This window comes from Fistularia commersonii, chromosome 18, assembly GCF_037954325.1.
Source record: "Fistularia commersonii isolate RoL2024-O1a breed Wild chromosome 18, RoL_Fcom_v1.0, whole genome shotgun sequence".
NCBI classification, from domain to species: domain Eukaryota; kingdom Metazoa; phylum Chordata; class Actinopteri; order Syngnathiformes; family Fistulariidae; genus Fistularia; species Fistularia commersonii.
Window position 1 is genome coordinate 16,489,515 of NC_141301.1, and position 20,079 is coordinate 16,509,593.

At 57.0% G+C, this 20,079-nt stretch overlaps 1 protein-coding gene across 3 annotated transcripts; it reads right to left on the reverse strand.

Annotated features, from left to right (window-relative positions):
* Window positions 1-1,335: 1,335 nt before the first annotated feature.
* On the reverse strand, window positions 1,336-19,283 carry kiaa0753 (KIAA0753 ortholog). 3 transcript variants are annotated; one of them, XM_086164474.1, is made up of 19 exons: window positions 18,960-19,283; window positions 18,664-18,746; window positions 16,831-17,124; window positions 16,455-16,719; window positions 16,181-16,290; window positions 16,038-16,100; window positions 15,642-15,863; window positions 14,790-14,934; window positions 14,099-14,322; window positions 13,833-13,948; window positions 13,052-13,204; window positions 12,437-12,526; window positions 10,208-10,295; window positions 10,024-10,098; window positions 9,792-9,947; window positions 9,609-9,690; window positions 9,367-9,487; window positions 3,711-3,932; window positions 1,336-2,471 (listed from the first exon to the last, which is right to left on the reverse strand). In XM_086164474.1, the coding sequence occupies exons 2-19, from the start codon at window positions 18,676-18,678 to the stop codon at window positions 2,306-2,308; spliced, it is 2,607 nt and encodes an 868-aa protein (XP_086020600.1). In that variant the 5' UTR covers window positions 18,679-18,746; window positions 18,960-19,283; the 3' UTR covers window positions 1,336-2,305. The 3 variants fall into 3 exon arrangements, with proteins under 3 accessions (XP_086020600.1, XP_086020603.1, XP_086020602.1); XM_086164477.1 differs by lacking the exon at window positions 3,711-3,932; XM_086164476.1 differs by lacking the exon at window positions 18,960-19,283 and having other exon boundaries at window positions 18,664-18,948.
* Window positions 19,284-20,079: the final 796 nt, after the last annotated feature.

Below are 20,079 nucleotides of genomic sequence, written 5' to 3' on the forward strand. Positions count from 1 at the left end.
ACACACACACACACACACACACACACACACACACACACACACACGCACGCACGCACGCACGCACGCACGCACGCACGCACGCACACACACACAATGGAAGCTGATAAAACAGTCCTATTGTTCCTTGACTCGTGTCTGCTCACCGTCCTGGAGCTGCCTGCTTCCAGCCACGGTCTCCAAGGTTCTCCAGGGTTCTCCGAGGTTCTCACACCGCAGGTCGCAGTGCAGGAAATGGACGCCGTGTCAGAGTTCACGTGTGGACGGGCGGCCCTGTTCTCAGCAGGAGACGAGCTCGACACGGCGAAGCTTCCGGTGCGCTCGCGGAAGCCTTCCACGCTTTGGGGAAACAAAAACGATCGGCCATTGGGAGAAAAGTGTCTCCGCGAGGTCAGCGGCTCTGAGCAGCAACCGTTAGATGGTCGCTCGTGCTCTCCAAACATCTGCGACGGGCCTCGCGGTCGGAGTCTCTGCACTGAGATGTCGGGTTGGTCTTCGTTGGCTTGCGACCCCCACCTGGGTTTGACGCGTCCCCTCCTGGTGGAGACGCTTCTTGGGAACAGAACCACAGGAGAGCTGAAGAGCAGGTTAGTGATGAAGGGCGTTGAGCTCCTGGTGTCTGAGCAGCTTGAGGTCCACGAGAAGACCAGGTCCCTCTGCTGGCCAGAGGCTGTCGGAGGGAGAGATGAGGAGGCGTCTCGGCTCAACGGGCCGGCGACGAGAGCTCCGTCCATCTCGGGATCTCTGGAAGCTGCGCGGCGGACGTTTCCCCCGAAACCGTGCACGTCGGCCCCGTGTGTGTGTGCATGTGTGTGTGGCTCCGCCTGGAAATAACTCCCACCATGAGTCAGCCCGGACCGGCGGCAAGGTCGGAGCCCTGGTACTCCAGGAGATCAGGCAACGGGGTGAATCACTCCAGCATTCATGGAGAGCGCGGTGACCGACGGTCTTACCTGGAGCTTCCAGACGCTGCTCCTCTTTCAGGAGGAAGAATGTCTGGAGAGGAAAAGATGGACGACAATGGTTTGAAAAACACAATCCCTCCCTGTTTTTCCTGAGGAAACCACCTGGTTTCAGGAAGGCTGATGCGCCCGCCCGCTGTCGGGCCCTCGGGGGGGCGCAGAGTCGTCCCTGGCCCTTCCAGCTCAGGCTTCCCCGCTAGAACTAGTCTGATCCCAAGTCAGCCTCGGGTCTGGAGATCTAGTCCTGCATGGTGACGTCCCGACCCCTCGGCCCCCCGACCCCTCGGCCCCCAGACCCCTCGGCCCCCAGACCCCTCGGCCAGGCGTGGAACCCCAGTAACAAATGGACCATCGACATTCAAAAAAGATGCATTCATCCTTTATTTGCTTTAAAGAACCCAGCAGCTCCTTTGCATTCATGAAAACCAGGACAATATCAGGAGTCACAACCTGTGGGGAAGTGACACGACCAGCGTGGAGTCCAGCGTGGAGTCCAGCATGGAGTCCAGAGTGGAGTCCAGCATGGAGTCGCCGCAGTCAGCGGGGTCCGAAACGAGTCCGAGTGCTGAGGCAGGAACGGCCGCCTCCGGAAGGTGTCCTTCAACAGGATCGGTCCCTTTGCTCGGACCTCTGGAGAAGATCCTGAAGGGTCTGGGAGGTTTGGACGGAAAGTCGAATCATTTCCCTACAAACGGCCCCCTTTCCTGTTGCTACGGTTACCGAGTCCAAGCCGTCTCCGGGTCTTTCGGACGCCGTGGAGTCTCTGCGACGGCCACGACTTCACACGGCGTCACGGAAGCGTCGCCTCCTCGCACGCGCCCGTCTCCCACGCTCATGGCGGGCCGGTCAGCGCCGCCCCCGGCGACCGGAAGCCAAGATTAGACGCTCCGACGGGTCGGGGAGAAAAGTGATTTTCAGAATTAAAAGGATCGGGCCCTCGGCCGCTGGCTTCCATATGGCCTCCATATTCACTCGATTCATTTCCGTCTTGCAGCGTGGAAACAATGTGAGTAATCCTCAGGGAGATTTAAACGACGGGCGAGGGGAGTGCGCTAATCTCATAATCCTCTCTAACGTCGTAATGGTCTCTCAAAGCTTATCTAAACTAATTTTCTGACTGGAATACAATCACAGATACGCAGGAACCACCGGGACCGGCGCTGGAAGTGCACGTCTACCGTCGCATCACGTGCAAATGTCCGACAAGACCCGGACGAAGGCGGGAAGCCGCCCGCGTCTCCGTACGTCCCCGGAATAAATAGGCGGAAGATAAAAGTTAAAAAAAACAAACACTGCATCTGACAGTCCCGAGGACGCCGTGACCTCGTGACCCGAGTCCGTCGCCCTCAAGGCGTACCAAGCGTACCAAGCGTGCACGCCGCCTGAGAAGCCTGAGATCCTCCGGCGGCCGTGAACTCCGAGGTGAAGACGGCCTCGGCGCACTCCTCCAGCGCGCCCTGGAACTCGGCCGCCACGTCAGCCAGGGCCTCCTGCAGGAACTCCTCGGCCAGGCTGGGGGAGAGGAAGGGCACATGAGGTCAGATTCAAACCGGCGCCCTCGCTCTCCCGGGAGGAACCAGTAGAACCAGGGCTGGCGGCACCGTCATGGCGGCTCCCGTGTGAGCGGCTGGTGACTCCCAGGGTTCGCGTGGCAGCAATCACACACACACACACGCCCTGCTTGATATCGCTGGCTAACGGCAGGTGCTGGCGCAACAACCCCGTCCCGCCGATTAGAGACGGCGGCAGCCGTGCACCCGCCTCCTCCGTGCACCCGCCTCCTCTCGAAGCGCCTTAGAAGCACCACGAGGACCGGCGACGATACAGAGCCACCGCCAGAAGCCTGTCAGGGTTTCTCATTCCAACAGGTGCCGATGCTAATATTTGTAGCTTATCTGCACGACTGGTAACATGTGAGTGTGTGTGTGTGTGTGTGTGTGTGTGTGTGTTGACTCAGAGCTTCCGGTTTACAAATCCGACCTCTTCGGTAAAAGTAGAGTCCCTGAGCAGGACTCTGGTGGTTGATGGTCCTCTCAGCCTGCTTCTCCTCACCAGCAGTCATTAGCTTTGACGAAGGAGCGGTGTATGTGTGTGTGTGTGTGTGTGTGTGTGTGGGGGGGGGGGGGGGGGGGTTTGCACAGAGAGGGGTTTTTAAACAATGACTCAGACATAAAATTTGATTTAAAGGAACTGTGCGGCACACAGCCAGTGCTGAGACGACCCCCCCCCCCCCCCCTCCCCCGCTGTGGGCCCAGATTATGGGAAACGAGTGGACGTCGCAGGGCATCCAAGAGTTAAGGATCTCCAAACTAAGAATAGCTCCGAGGAGCTTGTCTGGGTTTGTGCTGCGCTCAAGTTTTTCCACTCCTTTCCATTTCCTTGCAAACAATCTGCACAAACGCCGCACGGCTCGCCGCGTCCGATCGCACGCCGGCGTCTGGACCGTGCGCTCCCTCAGCAGCACTCAGGACAAAAGGAGACCCACGTCTGGGAAAAACCTTCTGCCTGGGCAGAAACTGTAAGCGAGGGCTCTTCTCGAGCGTCTGCCCTCCCGGGCGCCCTGCAGGGGCAGGAGGACGCCGGTTCTGAGGGACGAGCGGCAGAGACGTGAAGGTGACTGACATAATCCTGCGTCTCCTGCTCAGCTCTAAACCACATCTCCGAGTGGCAGAGAAGAAGACCGGATCCCAGGAGCGGCCTGAGCTCCGTGTCTTCATACAGCGCGAGTCCACCTGTCAACCCCCCCGGTACCTTTCTGCCACGGCCCAGGGGCTGAAGCCGCCGGGCCGGGCCTCACGGTCCCGGTCCCGGTCCCGGTCCTGGTCCTGGCGCTGGCGCCGGAGGTTCCTCAGCATGCTGGCCGGCACACTGAGAACTGTCCTGCCGCCGCTCTGCGCCGCCGCCGAGGGGAAAGGGACGCAGCTCGGGGCCGGCCGGCCGTCCTCCTCCGCCGCGCTGCTCTCAGACAGGACGCTGTGGGGAGACGACGACACCTCTTTATTACCGCCGCCGTCCACACGGCGCCTTCACCGCAACGGAGAGCGGCGCCAACTCTGCTGAATATGTGCGCGGTGATGAGGATGAACCCGGGGGTCCGTTCCCTCTCCCGCCCTTCGCTCCGGGGGGGCCGGGCTCAGCCGGGCTCAGCCGGGCCTTCTATAATCCTCTGTCGAGGGCAGAGTCGCTCGCTTCTTGCGACGCCGCTCGCTGTGCTATATTTAGCATTGCAGCAGTTCCCACAGCAGAGCCTCCGCTGCGCTGCCGCCTCGGCTCAACTTGTCTGCGTCGGGGCGGCCGGCGGTTTGCGGCCAAGAATAAGAAGAAACCTCCATTTCCAGCTGCAGAGGCGTCCGGGGGGCGAACGTAGTGCGACGCTGCAGGAAGGAAAGACTTCTCCTTTATCTTTGCCCAACGGCACCCGGGGCTCTTGGTGCCTTTTCCAAAAACCGCAGCCCGCCTTTCCTTCGACCGCTCGTTCGGCCCGGTCCGTGCCGGTCCGTGCCTCCGCGGGACCAGCAAGCAACTCCGGACGGAGATCCGGGACGTCTCTGCGGGGAAACTCCCCGGAAGCCAAACTTTCAGGACCTCATCTCTTTCCAAACGCCGCGGCAGGAAGAGGCAGCTAAAACTAGCACCGCTCGACACGCGCGATCCGAACGCGAGGCGTCCGGCCCGAGTCCTGACGTTACTAGTGTGACTCCGGAGGCGGACAGAGCGGGTTTTCTCCGGTCCCCCTTCTGCAGGCGGCGCTGGGACGGAGGGAGGACGGTTCAGAGGCGAACACCAGGTGACGTCCCGCCGTTGGTCCACAAGGCCCGCGGCTTTAGGACTCATTATCGGGGTTCAACGGGGGGGTGTTTCCGTGGCGGCGCGGAGCGGCGGCGTGCTGCTCCGGACGAACGGGTGTTTAAAAAGGATGATGGCGGTCGATATCTGAGGAAGTGGCGGAGGCTGCCTGACGACGGCCCCAGGAAGACGGCGGTGGGTGAAGCTAAACTCTGCGACGCTCCGGGGAGCTTTGGAGACCGGCGGGGAAAATCAATACCAGGCTGGACTTGGAGCGGTGAGAAGGAAGGGATTGTTAATGAGGCGCGGCCAGGATTCCAACCGGCGACCCCTGGGCCTCCGTGACCACGCCGGGTATTGATCTTCAACATGAAACCAGGAACGTTGTGAGCCTTTACTCCTGAAAGGATGCGTTCCACGCCTCAGGAGAAAAACATCATGAGAAGGTTTGGTGCCTTTCTAAGGGTCTCAAACCTCCCAGAAGCCAAAGCGGGCCTGAGGCTCTGAGCAGGAACATCTGCGCCACGAGCCCTTGACTTCCAGCTTGCAGAGAACCTTCAGGCTCCAAGTGCTTCCTGCATGCGGCTCGCCGCCGACATGCGTCCGCGGCTTCAAGCAAAGAGATTGATTCCGGCGCGGGCGCGTCGAGCAGGCCTGCGGGGGAGGGTCAGGTTCCTCCCGCTGCCTCGGCCTCTGGAGATCCAGAACGGCCCCTCTGACGTCACGTATTTGTGTTCTCACTGGCGAGCAGGAGGTCCTGACCTCCCCGATGGAGCCAGTGGACGTCCTGAAGGACGGGTGCTCCAGAGCACAAAGGGGGGGGACGTGGGATGCAGGCGGCGGCGGCGGCGCACAGCTGCTCTTTCATCCCTCCGCGGATCCATTTGACCTGACGGGGCCCCGGCCCGGCCCGGCCCGGCCCGGCAGCCTCCTCTCCATGGATACAACAATCTTATCTGCTGCTCCGCCTGTTTCCAGAGATGAAATCATCCGGCTGCGTTGTCTGGCCTCGTGCACGAGCGCAGGAAGAATAACAGATTAGGGTTCGGGGATGTTTCTCCAGAGGCGGCGGCTGACGGACGCAAACAGCGGAAACGGCGTGCGGCGGCCGCCTCGACGGACAGAGATACAGAGCCAAATAAAATACGGCGCTATCAGACGTGGAGGCCACACGAGGACAGGACCCGCCCAGAAGAACGAGGCGAGAAGAACGAGCTGAAAAGAACGAGGCGAGAAGAACGAGCCCTTCTTCTCTTTCTAATAAATCGGCTCGAGTCATGAATCAGCCCGAGCCTGCGACTCGCACATCAACCCTGGCGAAAGACCGACAGGCGGCTGCTTCCGGAGGCTTCCTCGCTCACCCATTTTTCTCCCTTTGTGTGTTTGGGGAGGTGGGGGGGAGTTATGTTTCTGTGTGTGTGAGTGTGTGTGTGTGTGTGTGTGTGTGTGTGTGTTTTCCTGCTGCCTGAAGCCCTTGATTTGTCTCTCTAGGCAGCGACATGTGGATTAGAAACAACTTCTGGCTGAAACAACACATACACACACACACACACACACATCATGCTCTTCTTGTGCATGCATCACGCACACACGCACGCAGGATCCACCACCATCCTCCTCCAGCGCCTGAAGGAGACGTCAGCACTGAGGGGGATTAGCACAATCCCAAATGCAGAAACAAAACGGGGAGTCTGTCACACGTGGCAGTGCAGGCAGTTTGGCGTGCAGTTTGGCGTGCAGTTTGGCGTGCAGGCCAAGCAGGAGATGACGTCCACCCGTGTCGCACGATGTGACACCAACCGCGGGTGTTTCCCCTGCAAACCCCGGGACTCAGGGTCTGATGTTCTTCTGCTCGTGTCCTGGAACAAACCCAGACTAATCCCTGGATCCTGGACGGACCCAGAGTGGAGTGTCATCTCCAGTGCTTGGGAGTGGACGTCCTCTCCCATCACGCTTTCCTGTAGACGCTTTCATCATAAGCACTATTATCATCACGATTCTTCCGATTGAATCTCATCGGAAAGCCCTTTTCCACCGGCGCAACTAGAGACCCCAGCAGTCAGAGCCTGGTGGAGGTGAAGGACGGGCGTGACCCGGCGGAGCCGTCAGAGAGGAGGAGCGTCCAAACCCAGAAAAGGTCCGAGACGTGGCGGCAAAGGACCCGCCGGCCGAAGCCTCCGGGAGGATTTTGGATATTTGATTGCGCTTTTAAGCCTCTCGGCAGAAGATGTGAATTACTGTGGAGGCGCGCGAGCAGGGGACGGAATTAGAAACGCGCCAAAGCCGAGGCGGGTCGTGTTATCGGCTCCGTCAAAGCCTTCTCCTCCATCGCCGGGCCTGCTGATGGTCGCGCTTCTGAATCTAATCCTGAAGCGAATTGCAAATCTGCCCTGAGAGCCGTTCATGTTGTAAGAGGTGTATATTTTCTCGCGGAGCTCTGAGAGACGGCACAGTGATCTCAGGAGGCTTTGCGCCGGGCGCCGCCGGAAGCGCTTCCGGCCCCTCCTCCCGGAGCCGCTCGGGTCGGCTATCCGGCGCCGAGACGGTCCAATACGGTCCAATCCTCCCCTTCTGGGAACTCAGCCGCCCCGCGGCGTGGATGCGTCTGTGTTTGAGGGACTCGTCCTGCTTGGATGAGTCAGCTGCACTGCAGCGCCGCACTCAAGAGCCACTCAGCTGCACATCTTTGGCACCGGATTGTAATTTCTTTTATTCGTAGAAGTTAGGTGGTGTCGGAGCTGGCGGTGGCCATCCACAAATTAAACCGTGCACTTTTAATCACCTCTAACTACCGACGTTACCGTGAGTCCACAACTTTCTCATCAAATTCTCATGCGGTCTAAGCTGGATTCCCATTGTTTTCTCTAACACCCGTGACCGTCGCATCAGATTAGTTATGGATTTGCCCAAAATCTTTAATATCCAGCCATCGGCCCGGAGGGCCTCGGCGCCCTTGTATGCCATTGTTTGCGCTGCGAGCGCGAAGGGCGGATTGAAGGATGGCGTGGGGACGAGCCCGCGCACGGCAGAGGCTGCACGTGACAGGCGCAGTCCAGCGACGGAGTCGATCAACGCAATCTCAGCGGGGGAAGCCGACGCAGACGCCGTTCCGACACGCCAAAGTCGTCGGCGTTCCCGCTCGGAGGCGTCGGCGCCGAACGCGGTCGGCCGCGGAGAAGGACAGCAGAGGGCGGGGCTCGCTGCCCGGTGCCATCGTTTCTCATAACAAACACAAAGGACGCCGGAATGTCCGTAACCGAGAAGCCGACGTGCATCGACTGCGACGAAAAGCACCCGAGGCCGATCTCTGGGAGGCCGGATTCACTACGGCTGCCGACACCTCACAACTTTTCAACTATCCGTATGGTGTTTACGTCTCGTGTCGGGCCGATTCCGGCGCCTCGCGCCACGCCGACCCCGGCGGCCGGCGCTGGATCCACAGAGCGCGGGGACGGTTTCCATCCCCAAAAATGACTGCTGCGCAACTTCCTACCCTGAGGGGGGGATGGGAAGCGGTTATAAATAGCAACTGTGTATTTGTGCGGCGTTCAGTGCCAGCAGAGGAGCCCAGCGTCCATGTTGCACGGAGATGGAAATAAACCCGATAAAGCCATTTCAAAAAGAAGCATCCCGTTACATAATGCTACAAGTAAGAGCCGGAGTCCTCCCACACGCTGACAATTTGGACCGCGGCGCTTGATTTCAGTCCAACCACCTTCACCGTATGGACTTAATTGTCCTTCCTGAAGTCGTCGCATCCCTTTCAAAAGAAGAGCCAGACGTTTCGAAGCGAAGCCGGAACTTGGACGGGGAAACGGATCGGCGCGTCTGTCTTTCGTCCCACAGGCTGCAGGGCCGGCGAGCTGGCAGGTCTGGGGACGCCAGTTTGAGCAATACCTCCGCTTGCTAATAAATCCGCCCTCCGTGAGGAGTTTTTGTGCGTGTCGGAGGGACGGCGGCGGTGACAGATTGGGTCGTGGCGGGCGCTGCCATTAGCGGGACGGATAAACAGAATATCACCGGCGCCGGGGAATCTGAAGACTAAGTGGCCGATTAGCGAATGGCTGCTGGATTGAGCTCCGTGGAAGCCGACGGCCTCTCGTCCTCCCACTCTTGTCTTCCTTCCAACTCCGTCATCGCTTTCAGCAGAGCGGCGCTGCAGCCGAAGCTCCGGACGGAGCCGAGCTCTGTGGGACGGCTTCCGGAGGACGCCGCGTCACTTAGTGAGCGAGAGAAGCCGAAAACCCCGGCCATCTTGGTCCGGCCTCGTGACGCCGCCGAGTCACCGCCGCTTCCCGTGACGCTCGCCTTTCGTGAGCCTTTGTCTGCAGGCGGCGGACACGTTCTCGTGAACTCTCCCGCGAACCCAGAGCTCTCCGGGAAATCCATCGACCCGATTAATATCGATGCGAAGAGGGTTTTAACTTCATGACACACAATGGTCACCGTGACGCGGCTGTATTAATCCCGACCTTGGGAAATATGCTGCGGAGAACGAGCAGGACGTTATGTAGGTCGAGCCCTGACACGTGAAACTACCGCTTCAGCTAGACAAGGGAACAGGGAGGAGGAGGAGGAGACCATCTGGTGGGAACTAAGGCGAGGGGAGGAAGCCACCCACCCCGTCTCCACAGGATTCTCCAGGAGAACGTCGGCCGTCGAGTTCCACGTCAGCGCCGGCATGGTCAGCCTGATGGGCCGGGGGGACGGCGGCCGGGAGGCCGGGACGGGGCCGCGGGGACCTGGACGGCGGACGGGGGTCACATGTCACCAAGGGGACGAGGAAGATGGGCGACTGGCTTCGGTTGGAGCGCCGCCTCCACGGGACGGAGCGTCTCCTCCGGGAGGATTCCCCGGTCGTACCTGAAGGACCTGGCGGGTCCACGCACAGAAGGTCTGAGTAGGCGATGGAAGCGAACCGTCTCCTCACTTCATCGTGGTCCCTCTGCTCAACACAGACACACCGATGAACACCGACGGGCAGAGGCGTCTCCATGAAGACAAGATGGATCCGGTGCCCTCTGTGTGGCGAGCGGCGGCGCTCACCTGGATCTCCTCCATGCGGAGCAGCATGCTCTCCAGGGTGGGGGCCCGCAGCCTTCGCTCCGCCAGCCTCTCCGACCGCACGTCCGCCTCCTGACAGCTTTCCTCCGACAGATCCTCCAGGAGGGCCTCGCCCGGCCCGTCCGCTCGCCCAGGTAGCTGCGAAGGACGGAGGGGCGACACGTCAGCGGCCTTCCACTCGGCCGCGAGGCGTTACGACAGCTGCGTGGCTCACCGCCGTCTCCGCCGCCGTCTCTCCAGGCGGCCTGTTCGCGGCCGAAGAGCCGGTCTGGTTCCTGGGTTCTCCGCTCTGACGGGGAAGCAAACACATGCACTCACAGTCAGAGCGAGAGAGGAACCGCTTCTCCTCCGGTCGCCAGAGGAAACTCAGCTCAATGAAAGACAAGACGTCCCCCGACCTGCGCGTCATCCCAGAGGGGCGGAGCTTCCTCCTCCGTCTCCTGCCGGCCTCTCCGAGCCCACCGGGCGGGGGAACCATCACCTGACCTGTGAACATCACGAGCGGTGACACAAAGAGCGACGCTGCTCTAAGGCTCTGAGAACCTTCGGGCAGGTCCGCCAAGACCCCGGACATTTAATGTCGCGAAAGACGGCAGAGCGTGCGCTCTCGGAGACGAGCGCCGGAGACCCCGGAGGAGGACGGGGACCGCCGTGAACCCCAGAGCGGCTCCGCCAGCAGCGGGCCGAACACCCGGGAGCCAAATCTGACACTTCTTGTGTTTCCGGGGAAAGATGGAGCACGGAGGGAAGATTAATGATCTCCATTAAACCAGACTAGTGAGGGAACTTTGCTTTGAGGACTTTGATGCCTCGCATTTCCCTTCAATAAGCTTTCATTAGACAGCGAGTTGTTTTTGAGTTTACTGTCTGGAGCCGCGGCCAAACGGACCATTTTAAAGACAACAGTTTACTCTGTCCTGGCAATAAATCCCCCGGCGCCAACGCTAACATTATTCCACGACAAACAAAGCCGTTGGAGGTCACCGTGGACCGGAGCGGCGCCAGGAGAAGCGCGGCTGCTGCACCTGAAGCGCCGAGTTCTCAGCCGAGTGAAGACCCAGAGAGACGCCTTGGTCCGTCCACTTCAGACCGGACGGATTCCACCGAAGGCCTTGTCTGACGGGTCCGGGTCACGGAGAGGACGCTTCATCCACGGCGCCGCGCCGGAGAACAAAGGACACGCACACACACACACACACACACACACACACACACACACACACACACACGCACACACACAATGGAGAACACATCTCTGGTACAGCGATGCTTCCCCTCTGAAGCCCCCCTCCAGCTGTGCACGCCGCTCTCCTCTGTCAGTGCTTGTGCAGAGGAGGAAGTTTCCCTGCCTGGGCAGCAGGCCGGCCATCAGCCCGTCGAGGAGCAGGCGTTTCACCCTCGTGCCTGAAACTATGTGAAACTTGTCTTTCACTCCGATAGATATTCCCTCCAGGACTCGGAGGTGCATCAGGCGGTCAGGGGGCTCCCTGGTGTCCCTGGTGTCCCTGGTGTCCCTGGTGTCGGACCCGAATGGACCACGTGTTTGGAAGCGTTCACCGACACCTCCTGAGGCCCAGCAGGGATGCTTTTAAGACTCGTCTTGTTTTTTTTTTTGTTTTTTTTGGGGGGGGGGGGGGGGGGGGGTGTCAAAGGTCACCATCACCATGTCTGGTTTAAACTTTGCCCCGCATTACTGTGTACGACTCCATATCTTGCAGAAGCCGGTGGTATCGACCCGTGCACGGCAAATCCCTCCCTCCTTGCTTGCGATCTGCGAGCCTCTCAGGCTCTGATGAGCCGGTCATCACAGATTGCTCTTCATTTTCTTCCTCTCCCAACGGGCTCTTGAATGGGCCGCTGGTACCAAATATAGAATGAGCAATCATTTAGGAAACACGACGTCCATCAGGTGAATCATCGATGGCGGCGTGTTTGGACACGTTCCCATGTGCACCGAGGGTGGAAGAGGCTCAGCAGTGGATCCCGTTCCGGGTCATTCCTGCAGCACCGAGTGCAGGAAGGCTTCACGGACGGAGCCGGGCTCCCTCCACCTTCTCCGTGTGGATCCAGAGGTGGATCCGGAGGTGGATCCAGAGGTGGATCCAGAGGTGGATCCAGAGGTGGATCCAGAGGTGGATCCAGAGGTGGATCCAGAGGTGGATCCAGAGGTGGATCCAGAGGTGGATCCAGGGTCGCGTGACCGTGCCGCACCAGGAAGGACCGGGGGGTCGATCAGAGGCCGGGACAAGGAGCGGTGCCGCCCCAAAGCCGGGGGTCTCCGCCGGCCGCGAGGACAGGAATCTGCTCGGCGAGGCGTGGAGACCAGCAGGACCGCACGCTCTCCAAGCACCCAGCGACCTCTGACACACTCCGTGTTGACCAACGGATTTCACTTTTCCTCGCCGCGTCTGTTTGACTAGACTTTCCTTGAGTTACGCCGACCTGGGTTCCGCTGACGCCGCGTGAATAATTATGGGTTTACTTTCTATCCGTACGGACGAGCGGGGACTCGTCCGCTCCCCCTTGCCGAGGTCTCAATGGGGACGAACACGCCTGACGTCACCACCTCCTCCTTCACACCCCGCAGATGCTGGACTCCCTGGAAGCGCCACGTTCACCTACTTTACCTGGACGCTGGGATCTGCCGAGCGTCCTCTCCGCCCGGCCGTCGCGGTTCCGTCGGCCTCTCCGTCGTCATCTCGTCCAGCCAGGCCATTCTGTACCAAAGCGGTGATCATCAGACGGATGCTAGGTTGAGAAAACATTCTTAAATCTCTCCGTGTGGAACCGGACTGCTCGGCCCTGATTGATTGGAAAGCGCCGGCGTGGTCATTCATATTTGATGAAGCCAGACATACTGTAGAGAGAGCGCTCCCTCAGTAAGGTGCTTATAGGCAATAAAAACAGGCCGACCATTAATCCGTCACAATGAGAAATGACCTCGATTGAGATTTCGCATGCACTCGGATTAATTTATTGGGGAAAAATTAACTTTCAGTTGGAATCGGAGCCTCGCCTGCGGCTGCGGCTAAGTGGGATCTGACGGTGAGCTTCGAAATAACTTTGTGAACACAGAAGAAAAAGGCTTTCCGGGCTCACGGATCCTCTGGGTTCGAGTCCGGCAGCCCTCTACGGACGGCCGACAGGCGGTCTGATCCGACGTCACCGGGCGGATAAGAAGTCCTGTGACGCCTAAGCGGCAGAATCTACCCGAGCGATGCGCCGCTTTCTGTTTCCATCACCTCAACGTTTCACCGTGGGCTTGTTTCTTCTTCTCGGAGCTGAGAACTGGAGCTGGAGCCGCCGCCTCGGCCCGCCGCGGCCCGGGGAGGTCGGCCGAGGGCTTCGCAGGGGAGAAGAGACACCGGGGCTCGGGGGCGCTTCTCTGGGGGGACCTGGTTCATGGGGACGAGAGGGGTCAGGAAACACTGTGGAGGGAATGCGATGAGGAGAAGCAGGCCGAGGGAAGGCCGAGGCTACAGATAGCAGAACGTGCGCCGATCACCTGCTCCAATCTACATTTACACTTTCCTTTCAGTTATTGACCTTGTCTGACAGGTTTCATTCTTCTACCCGCTAACTGACTCCGCTCAGATCCTCATAGCTGACATGTCTGCGGTGCAGCTGCATAGAAAGGCTCACAGGAAGCGGCGCCCGCGGGGTTCTGATGAAGACACTGGCGACGAGAGGCAAAGCGACGGTCTCGGCACCAGGCGCTCCTCAGCATCTTGCCCGGACCGCGGCTCCACACCGAAAAACGCTTTTACATTGGATTTCAAAGGCTGCGAAAAGCTCCTTTGGCTCGTTTGAAATGAGGATCGGGACGACCGGCGGGCCGAGCGGCCGATATCCCAGCATCCTCCCGCCTCGCATGACGTACGACGGTGGCGTCCCGGAGCTGGCGCGTGGCGCCCACACCGGGCCACAGCGGTGCGTGAATGCAAATTACAGCCGTGTAAAAGTACAGGGTGCGGCGGTTCTGCAGAAACATGAATAATCATGGGAGGAAGATGAAAGGCTCACCTCTGCGGAGGCGGGCGGCGGGGCGATGAAGGCATCCAGGGCACAGAGTGCTTTTTTTGAGGGAGCTGATTCACCCGAAGCCGAGAGCACACCGTGGGCTGCTGGAAACCTGCCTCCTGCATCCGACGAAAGAAAACTCAGAACCATCTGACCGGACAGTCCGGCAGGCTTGGCCGGAGAGGGTGCGCGGGTCCGACATGTCACCATTTGAGAACGCCGTCGTGATCGGTTCTCGTGTGCGATTCGACAGGAAATATAACACACACCTTTGCGGTGGGGCCGGCCCGGCTCCTGCCGTGCCGCACAGCCCTCGCTCTGCTCGCGGCGCTCCTCCGGCCGGGTTTCTGGAAAGCTTTTAGCTCCCTCTGCTGGTCCAGGAGCTGCAGGCCGGCCCGGAGAAGCTCTCCTCTCCTCTGCGGCTCAGGGGTGGTTTTGGGCCTCTGAGACGTCGCCGCCGCCGTCGTCACGGTCGTCGTCCTCCTCCTCCTCCCTGCCGACAGGAGCGTGTCAGGAGATAAGTGATCAGGCGGAACCCTGCAGCGTTCCAAACAAGAGGACCCGGTGTAACCTTTGGGACGTTTGTCTCAAAGGAGCTCATTGTGGGCCTGTGCATCATCTCCTCTGCAGGACACCTCTCCACTTAATAGGAGCCAGCAGGAGTTCCCTGCTCATCAGAGGACAAGCACGGCCACCGAAGATCCTGCTTTCCTCGGGGCTCGTTATCAAACTTCCGCTTTGGTGTGATCATCGGAGCGCCGCGGGGGCCGAAAACACAGCTGCACAGAGGCCTGAGGGGAGCACGGCGTGCACGGGAGACGCACTCTCGGTTCTTTCATGTTTCGCGACTAAAAAGGCACCACTGGTGGGGAGCCGCAAAGGACGGGACGCCCTTCTAACTCTACTTGGAAAACATATGCAAACTTCAAACTCCAGGTTATTGGGAGAGCCCGTGTTTACCGCGAGTGTTTCCTCTGAGATAAGGGGGTCCGTGGGGTCGCCGAGCCGGCGAGGCCCTGGGAGGCGACGCGTCCTGAGGGGGAGGATGAGCTCTGGCCTGCAGCCTCTGCAGCATCTCCTGGTTACTGAAGGCAGAATCCAGAGTCTGTGGGGGTTCAACGCAAAACAAGTTGATTACACTTCAACACCTCGACAAAGACAAGGGCGAGAGATAAACAGCTGACAGCATCAAATCTCATTCGGTCATTTATTTATCATCTATACTGATTATCCTGCACTCAGGGCCCCCGGGGGCTGGAGCCTGCTCCTGCTGCCATGGGCTGAGAAGGTTCACCCTGGACCGCTGCATCGCAGGGACACATGGAGACACATTCGACCTTCCGGCCTCTCATTCACGTCTGGACAATTTAGGGTCGCCGATGAACCTTCTCCATCTGTTGGACTGCGGGAGGAACCCCGTGGAGACACGGGGTGAGCGTGGAGACTCCACACAGAAAGGTGGAAGCGGGTGATCTCTGATATGTAGGTGGAGAGAAAGCGTCCCATCGAGGAAGACGCTGTGGCTCTTCGCTCCGTCACCGCACCGAGTAACTGTCACCGCAGTCCAGTCGCTCATCTACATGACTCGGCCTCGCCGGTCCGGCGCCGATCATTTGCGTCTCGGCCGAGTTCGGGAGCAAAACGTTCGCTCTTGTAAGTCGCTTTGGATAAAAGCGTCTTCCAAATGATGAATGTAACGTAATGTTGACCGGCTCCGCGCGGCAGCCGGACCAGCACTGAGCAGAACTATCCGGCCCCTGTAAGTTCGGCTGCAGATCATTCACACACTTCCCGTTCCGTGCAGTTCCTCACCTCCAGCCTCCGCAGGATGCCGAGGGCCGCCTCGGGCGCGGCCGAACCCCGCTCGGCTTGTACCCTGGCCGAGCAAAAAGAGAGCTGGCGAATCAGCCGGCCGAGCTCCCCGTAGTGAGGGGGGATCCGGCCGTGAGGCGGACCCGACAGCTGCTGGGCCCCGGCCCGCAGGGCCCGCAGCGTCCCTCGGTGCGCAGCCGCGAGCCTGGTCACTGTGCTGGACTGGGAGAAGGATAGGAAAATAAATCGCAAACATCATCCATCGACAACCGCCGAGCAAATATCCACGCGCTGTCCGATCCTCCTCCTCCGTCTCAGTGAGCCAGGGGGACTTTTTCTGTTTCAATCGGTCGTCCTCGGAAAATTTCACATGAAACCTGGATGATGGCGGCGTACCTTTTTGGCGTCCCACATGTTCTGGCTGCACAGCTTCTCCATGTCCTCCTCAATCTCTTTGACCTGTAACAATTCAAAGTGTGAATAACTGAGAATAAACAGCCTCCAAAACGTCAGACTTGCGTTTGCCCCGGGCGTCGGACCTGTTGCCGGAGAACGTAGATGCCCCGAGCCCAGCGGGCGGCCTGCTTCTGTCTGCGGCTCTCCAGCCTGCTTTGCTCCTCGGGATCCAGCGGCTCGTCCACCTTCTCCCCTGGAGTTCAATCGCGTTTGGAAAAAGTCCATGATTGTTTGGATGGGGGGGGAGGGGGGGGGGGGGGTGTCAGAGCTCAGTGATCTCCTTGATATAAAAAGCTAAATGTATTAAATCACAGGGAGCTGCGACGGCCGCGGTCACAGGCACACCATGCTCATTACCTCCGTTAGCGAGGTTCTCCACTTTCCGGATATAGTTTTCAAGCTCATTCTGCAGCTTGTGGATCTCCTTGCTTAGCGGAGGCTGGCCTGCTGCTTCCGCGGGCCTCGGGCCAGGATCCCTGGCGGGGGGGGAGCGGCCGGCCCGAGGCTCGGGGGAGCCGTGGCGCCCGGGACACGTGACCTTTGACGGTTTGGCTCCACGCCTGGCGGCCTCCTTTGGGCTGGAAGGTGTGAACTTCGTGTTGCTCAGATTGGTTGTTAGCTCCTGCAACGGAAGGACACACGTGGCCACTGACTCGGACAACGTCCCTGAATAAGATGGGTTCAAGCAGCAGGTGGACTCCGATTCTCAACTTTCTTCATGCACGCCACTTACCTGAAGCACGACGACATCATTGGTTTCTGAGAAGCCGACGTCGCCGGCAGGCTCAGGCGGAGATTTGCTCAGTGACTGGAAGCGTCTTCTCCTCAGATCTCTCTTGGCCAGCTGAACCGCTGCAAGGAGTCTCTCCTCGGACAGAGCGCTGAAGGCGAGTGAGCTTTCGGCGCCGTCCACGTTCTTCCGCTCCGCCGAGGGGGGTAGAAGCTTCTCAATCACAAGGGCGGCGGGCGGATCGACACGCGTGGCTCGGTTGGCGGTGCTGACGGGGACGGCTTCGTTGAATAAAAGCTGTGCGCCAAAGATGACAATGTTACCGTCAGTCTTGGTCCTGCTGCGATGGGGTTCAGGGGCGAAAGTGCAGGAAACGCTTGGCTTACAACTCCTACGAGTGACAAACCGTCGCTGCACATGCCGGCTTTGAGACCAAACAGACCACAATAATAAAACATGTTTAGATCCCAACAGGCCTTAATTTTGGTATTGAAAAAAAAAATGTCTAAAACCTTTGTTGATCTCTTTCAATCAATCAATACTTGTATTTGTCAGTGTCCAAGAACACACGGTGTGTTACGTCATGGCCGACCATGTCCAAATAATTTCACTCCATTCGAATTTGAGGTGTCGTTTCCCCATTTTTGCTTTTTTCACAACTCATGCTTATTTTCTTCAGAACCTGAGAACCCTTCCGCCTTCCGCCTCTGCTGATGTGGGGAAAACAAATACCAAGCTTGACCTGGGGGGGCTGATCAGGCCTATAGGTGCTCCTACTGAGACGCTGAGAAAACAAATGGAAGTAATGTCAAACCCCAAGGCAAAAGAGACCCACTTCAAAATGATGATGAATCTACCCATCTAAGGAATTATTGAGGGTACGCTTTAATTTTGAAGATAATATTTGTACATTTTGCGAAGACAACATTGAAACCACTGACCATATATTTTTCTCATGCGAAAAAGTACAGGGCTTTCGGGCTAAAACTCAAAAATGGGTTAAAGACAATTTTCCATCGTCACCAGTTTCCATCTCAAGAGAGGATATAACATTTGGTTTACTTTTAAGCAACAAAAGAGATGAACTATGTGTCCATGTTATTTTAGGCCTGGCCAAGTTCTTCATTCACAAAGACAGAGTGCAGAAGTGTTCCCCCGATTTTACGTTCTTTATAAACAATTTTGAATGATATAAAAAAATCCTTAAAACTTATGGAAAAATCCAAAAACCAAAAAATATACAGTTTGATGTCTGAGATTTCTTGTGAACCACCAAGTTAAATATATGTTATATTCCCCTTGCAAGTTTTTTTTTTTTAACTTATCTATCTATTTATTGAATTATTTTCTTTTACTTTCTTTTTTGTCCAGCATTAAACATTTCTCACAAACCTTTCACACTGTTAACTTGTGATTACATACAGAACGAATGTCCTTATGTCCTTTGCTTTCTCATCCCCGGTTGTTTCATTGACAGTCGATTCAACCTTGCCATGTTTATTTGTTTATACTGTTTATGTTCAATATAGACAAATAATAAAAAACAAATGGAAGTAAATAAGTCTCCTCGCCAGTGTCGGCCGGCAGCTCCCACACGAGTCGTGACAAGTTTGGCATTTCCCTCCGTATCGTGTTGTTGCTGCCCACGGGAAGATATCTAAGCGCCCAACTGTCAAAAGTGTCCGCATTGAAAAATCACGACGAGCGATAGAATAGTCGGTTTTATGGTTGTTTACGGGAAACTGTAATTTATGCAGCGGTTTTAAAACAAAATCGATGACAAACGAGGAAACCCCGGATGGTGCTGCTGACAGACGTGTGTGTGTTTTTGTTTACCTTAGTTTGGGCCATCCCGGGGCTCAGAGAAACGCCAGGTTCCACGCTAAATCGACCCGTCCTCCGCAGGGGCTTCTGTCCTCCTGGAAGGACACAGTAGATCTATTTTGCACCAGGAGAAATATCTGTAAGAGTCGTGGAGCTCAGCAGACGAGGGCCAGGATCTGACGCCGCTTCTCTTAGCAGCAGAGCCTGACTTAGCATGGGCAAGCCGACGACGCCGTTCGCAAACGCCGGAGGACTCCGACTCCGTGCAAATAACAAGGTGTTTCGTGACAAAACGCAGACTTAAATACCGGGGTGTATCCGGCGTAGGACTCGCAGCGAGTCGGTAGGTGAGGGTCCGGCCTGCCGGTGGAGCTCCTCATCTCCGCTTGGCTCGGCGAGTTTGAAAAGGCGCCGCCATGACAACCGGCCGGAAGTTGCTGCTCGCTTTAAGGATCGGTTTATCGATTCTTCGATTCCTGCGGTCAATAATTAGGAACCTGTACTCTTTGGACTATCGTGATGCCTCTGTGTTGATACAATGTGCGTTTGCCCAGACGGTTCAAGTCATTAAATGTGTGCGGAAAACCGATCCCGGGTGTATGTTTTTAAATACGCTTCCGTGTCACATGATCACAAACAGCCTATCAGATGTCAGTTACCGCGCAGCCTCAGTCGAGCCTCACCGGGCGGCGCTGTGCTGCGTTGGGCACGAGAAAAGTCTGTTCACTTTTTTTGTTTGTTTTTTTTTGTTTTATAAACATATATATATATATATATATACACACAACACATTGGTTCAGCCAGGGGAAACACAAACATATATATATATATATATATATATATACATAAAGCCATATAAAGAGGATAACTAAAATATTGACTTTCTATGCACATATACACATACACGCAAATATTAAACAAATGTTTCCAAAATGAAGCTCGTTCTTACTGTCTACAGGTTCTGAAGTCCCTTTGTAGCGGTGCTGTATTGATCCATTTCCTGTAGCAAGACTTTGAAGGTTGGTTTGCTGTTTGTCCATTTCCTTTTATGAATGTGACATTTTCCCTAAAGCAACACAGGTTGCACATTAGAGACGAAGTCCTTTTCCTTGGTGCGGTCTTCATCGTAAAGCAAAGTGCCATTGTCCTGTGAGAAACCAGTTCTCCTCTCGATAAAGGGTTGTACATTAGACCAGAGTAGTTGTGAGTACAAGCAGTAGTAAGATAAATGTACAATAGATTCTTCATGTATTCCACAGAAATAACAGGAGCCATCAATATCAATTTTAAATCTTTCTAATGTTTAATAATAATAATAATAATAATAATACATGGGATTTTAAAAACAGAAGGAACAGAACATACACAGAGTTACTGGTTTCTTTGTTTTTTGCTGGGTATATTTTTTATGTGTAATTTTGTGAGATA

Coding starts and splice junctions, on each gene's coding strand:
- kiaa0753 (XM_086164474.1), bottom strand. Junction 9,948..10,023: donor AGACGGCGGCGGAGACGGCG/GTGAGCCACGCA, acceptor CGTCCTTCGCAG/CTACCTGGGCGAGCGGACGG. Junction 2,472..3,710: donor CCCTGGGCCGTGGCAGAAAG/GTACCGGGGGGG, acceptor CCTCTCCCCCAG/CCTGGCCGAGGAGTTCCTGC.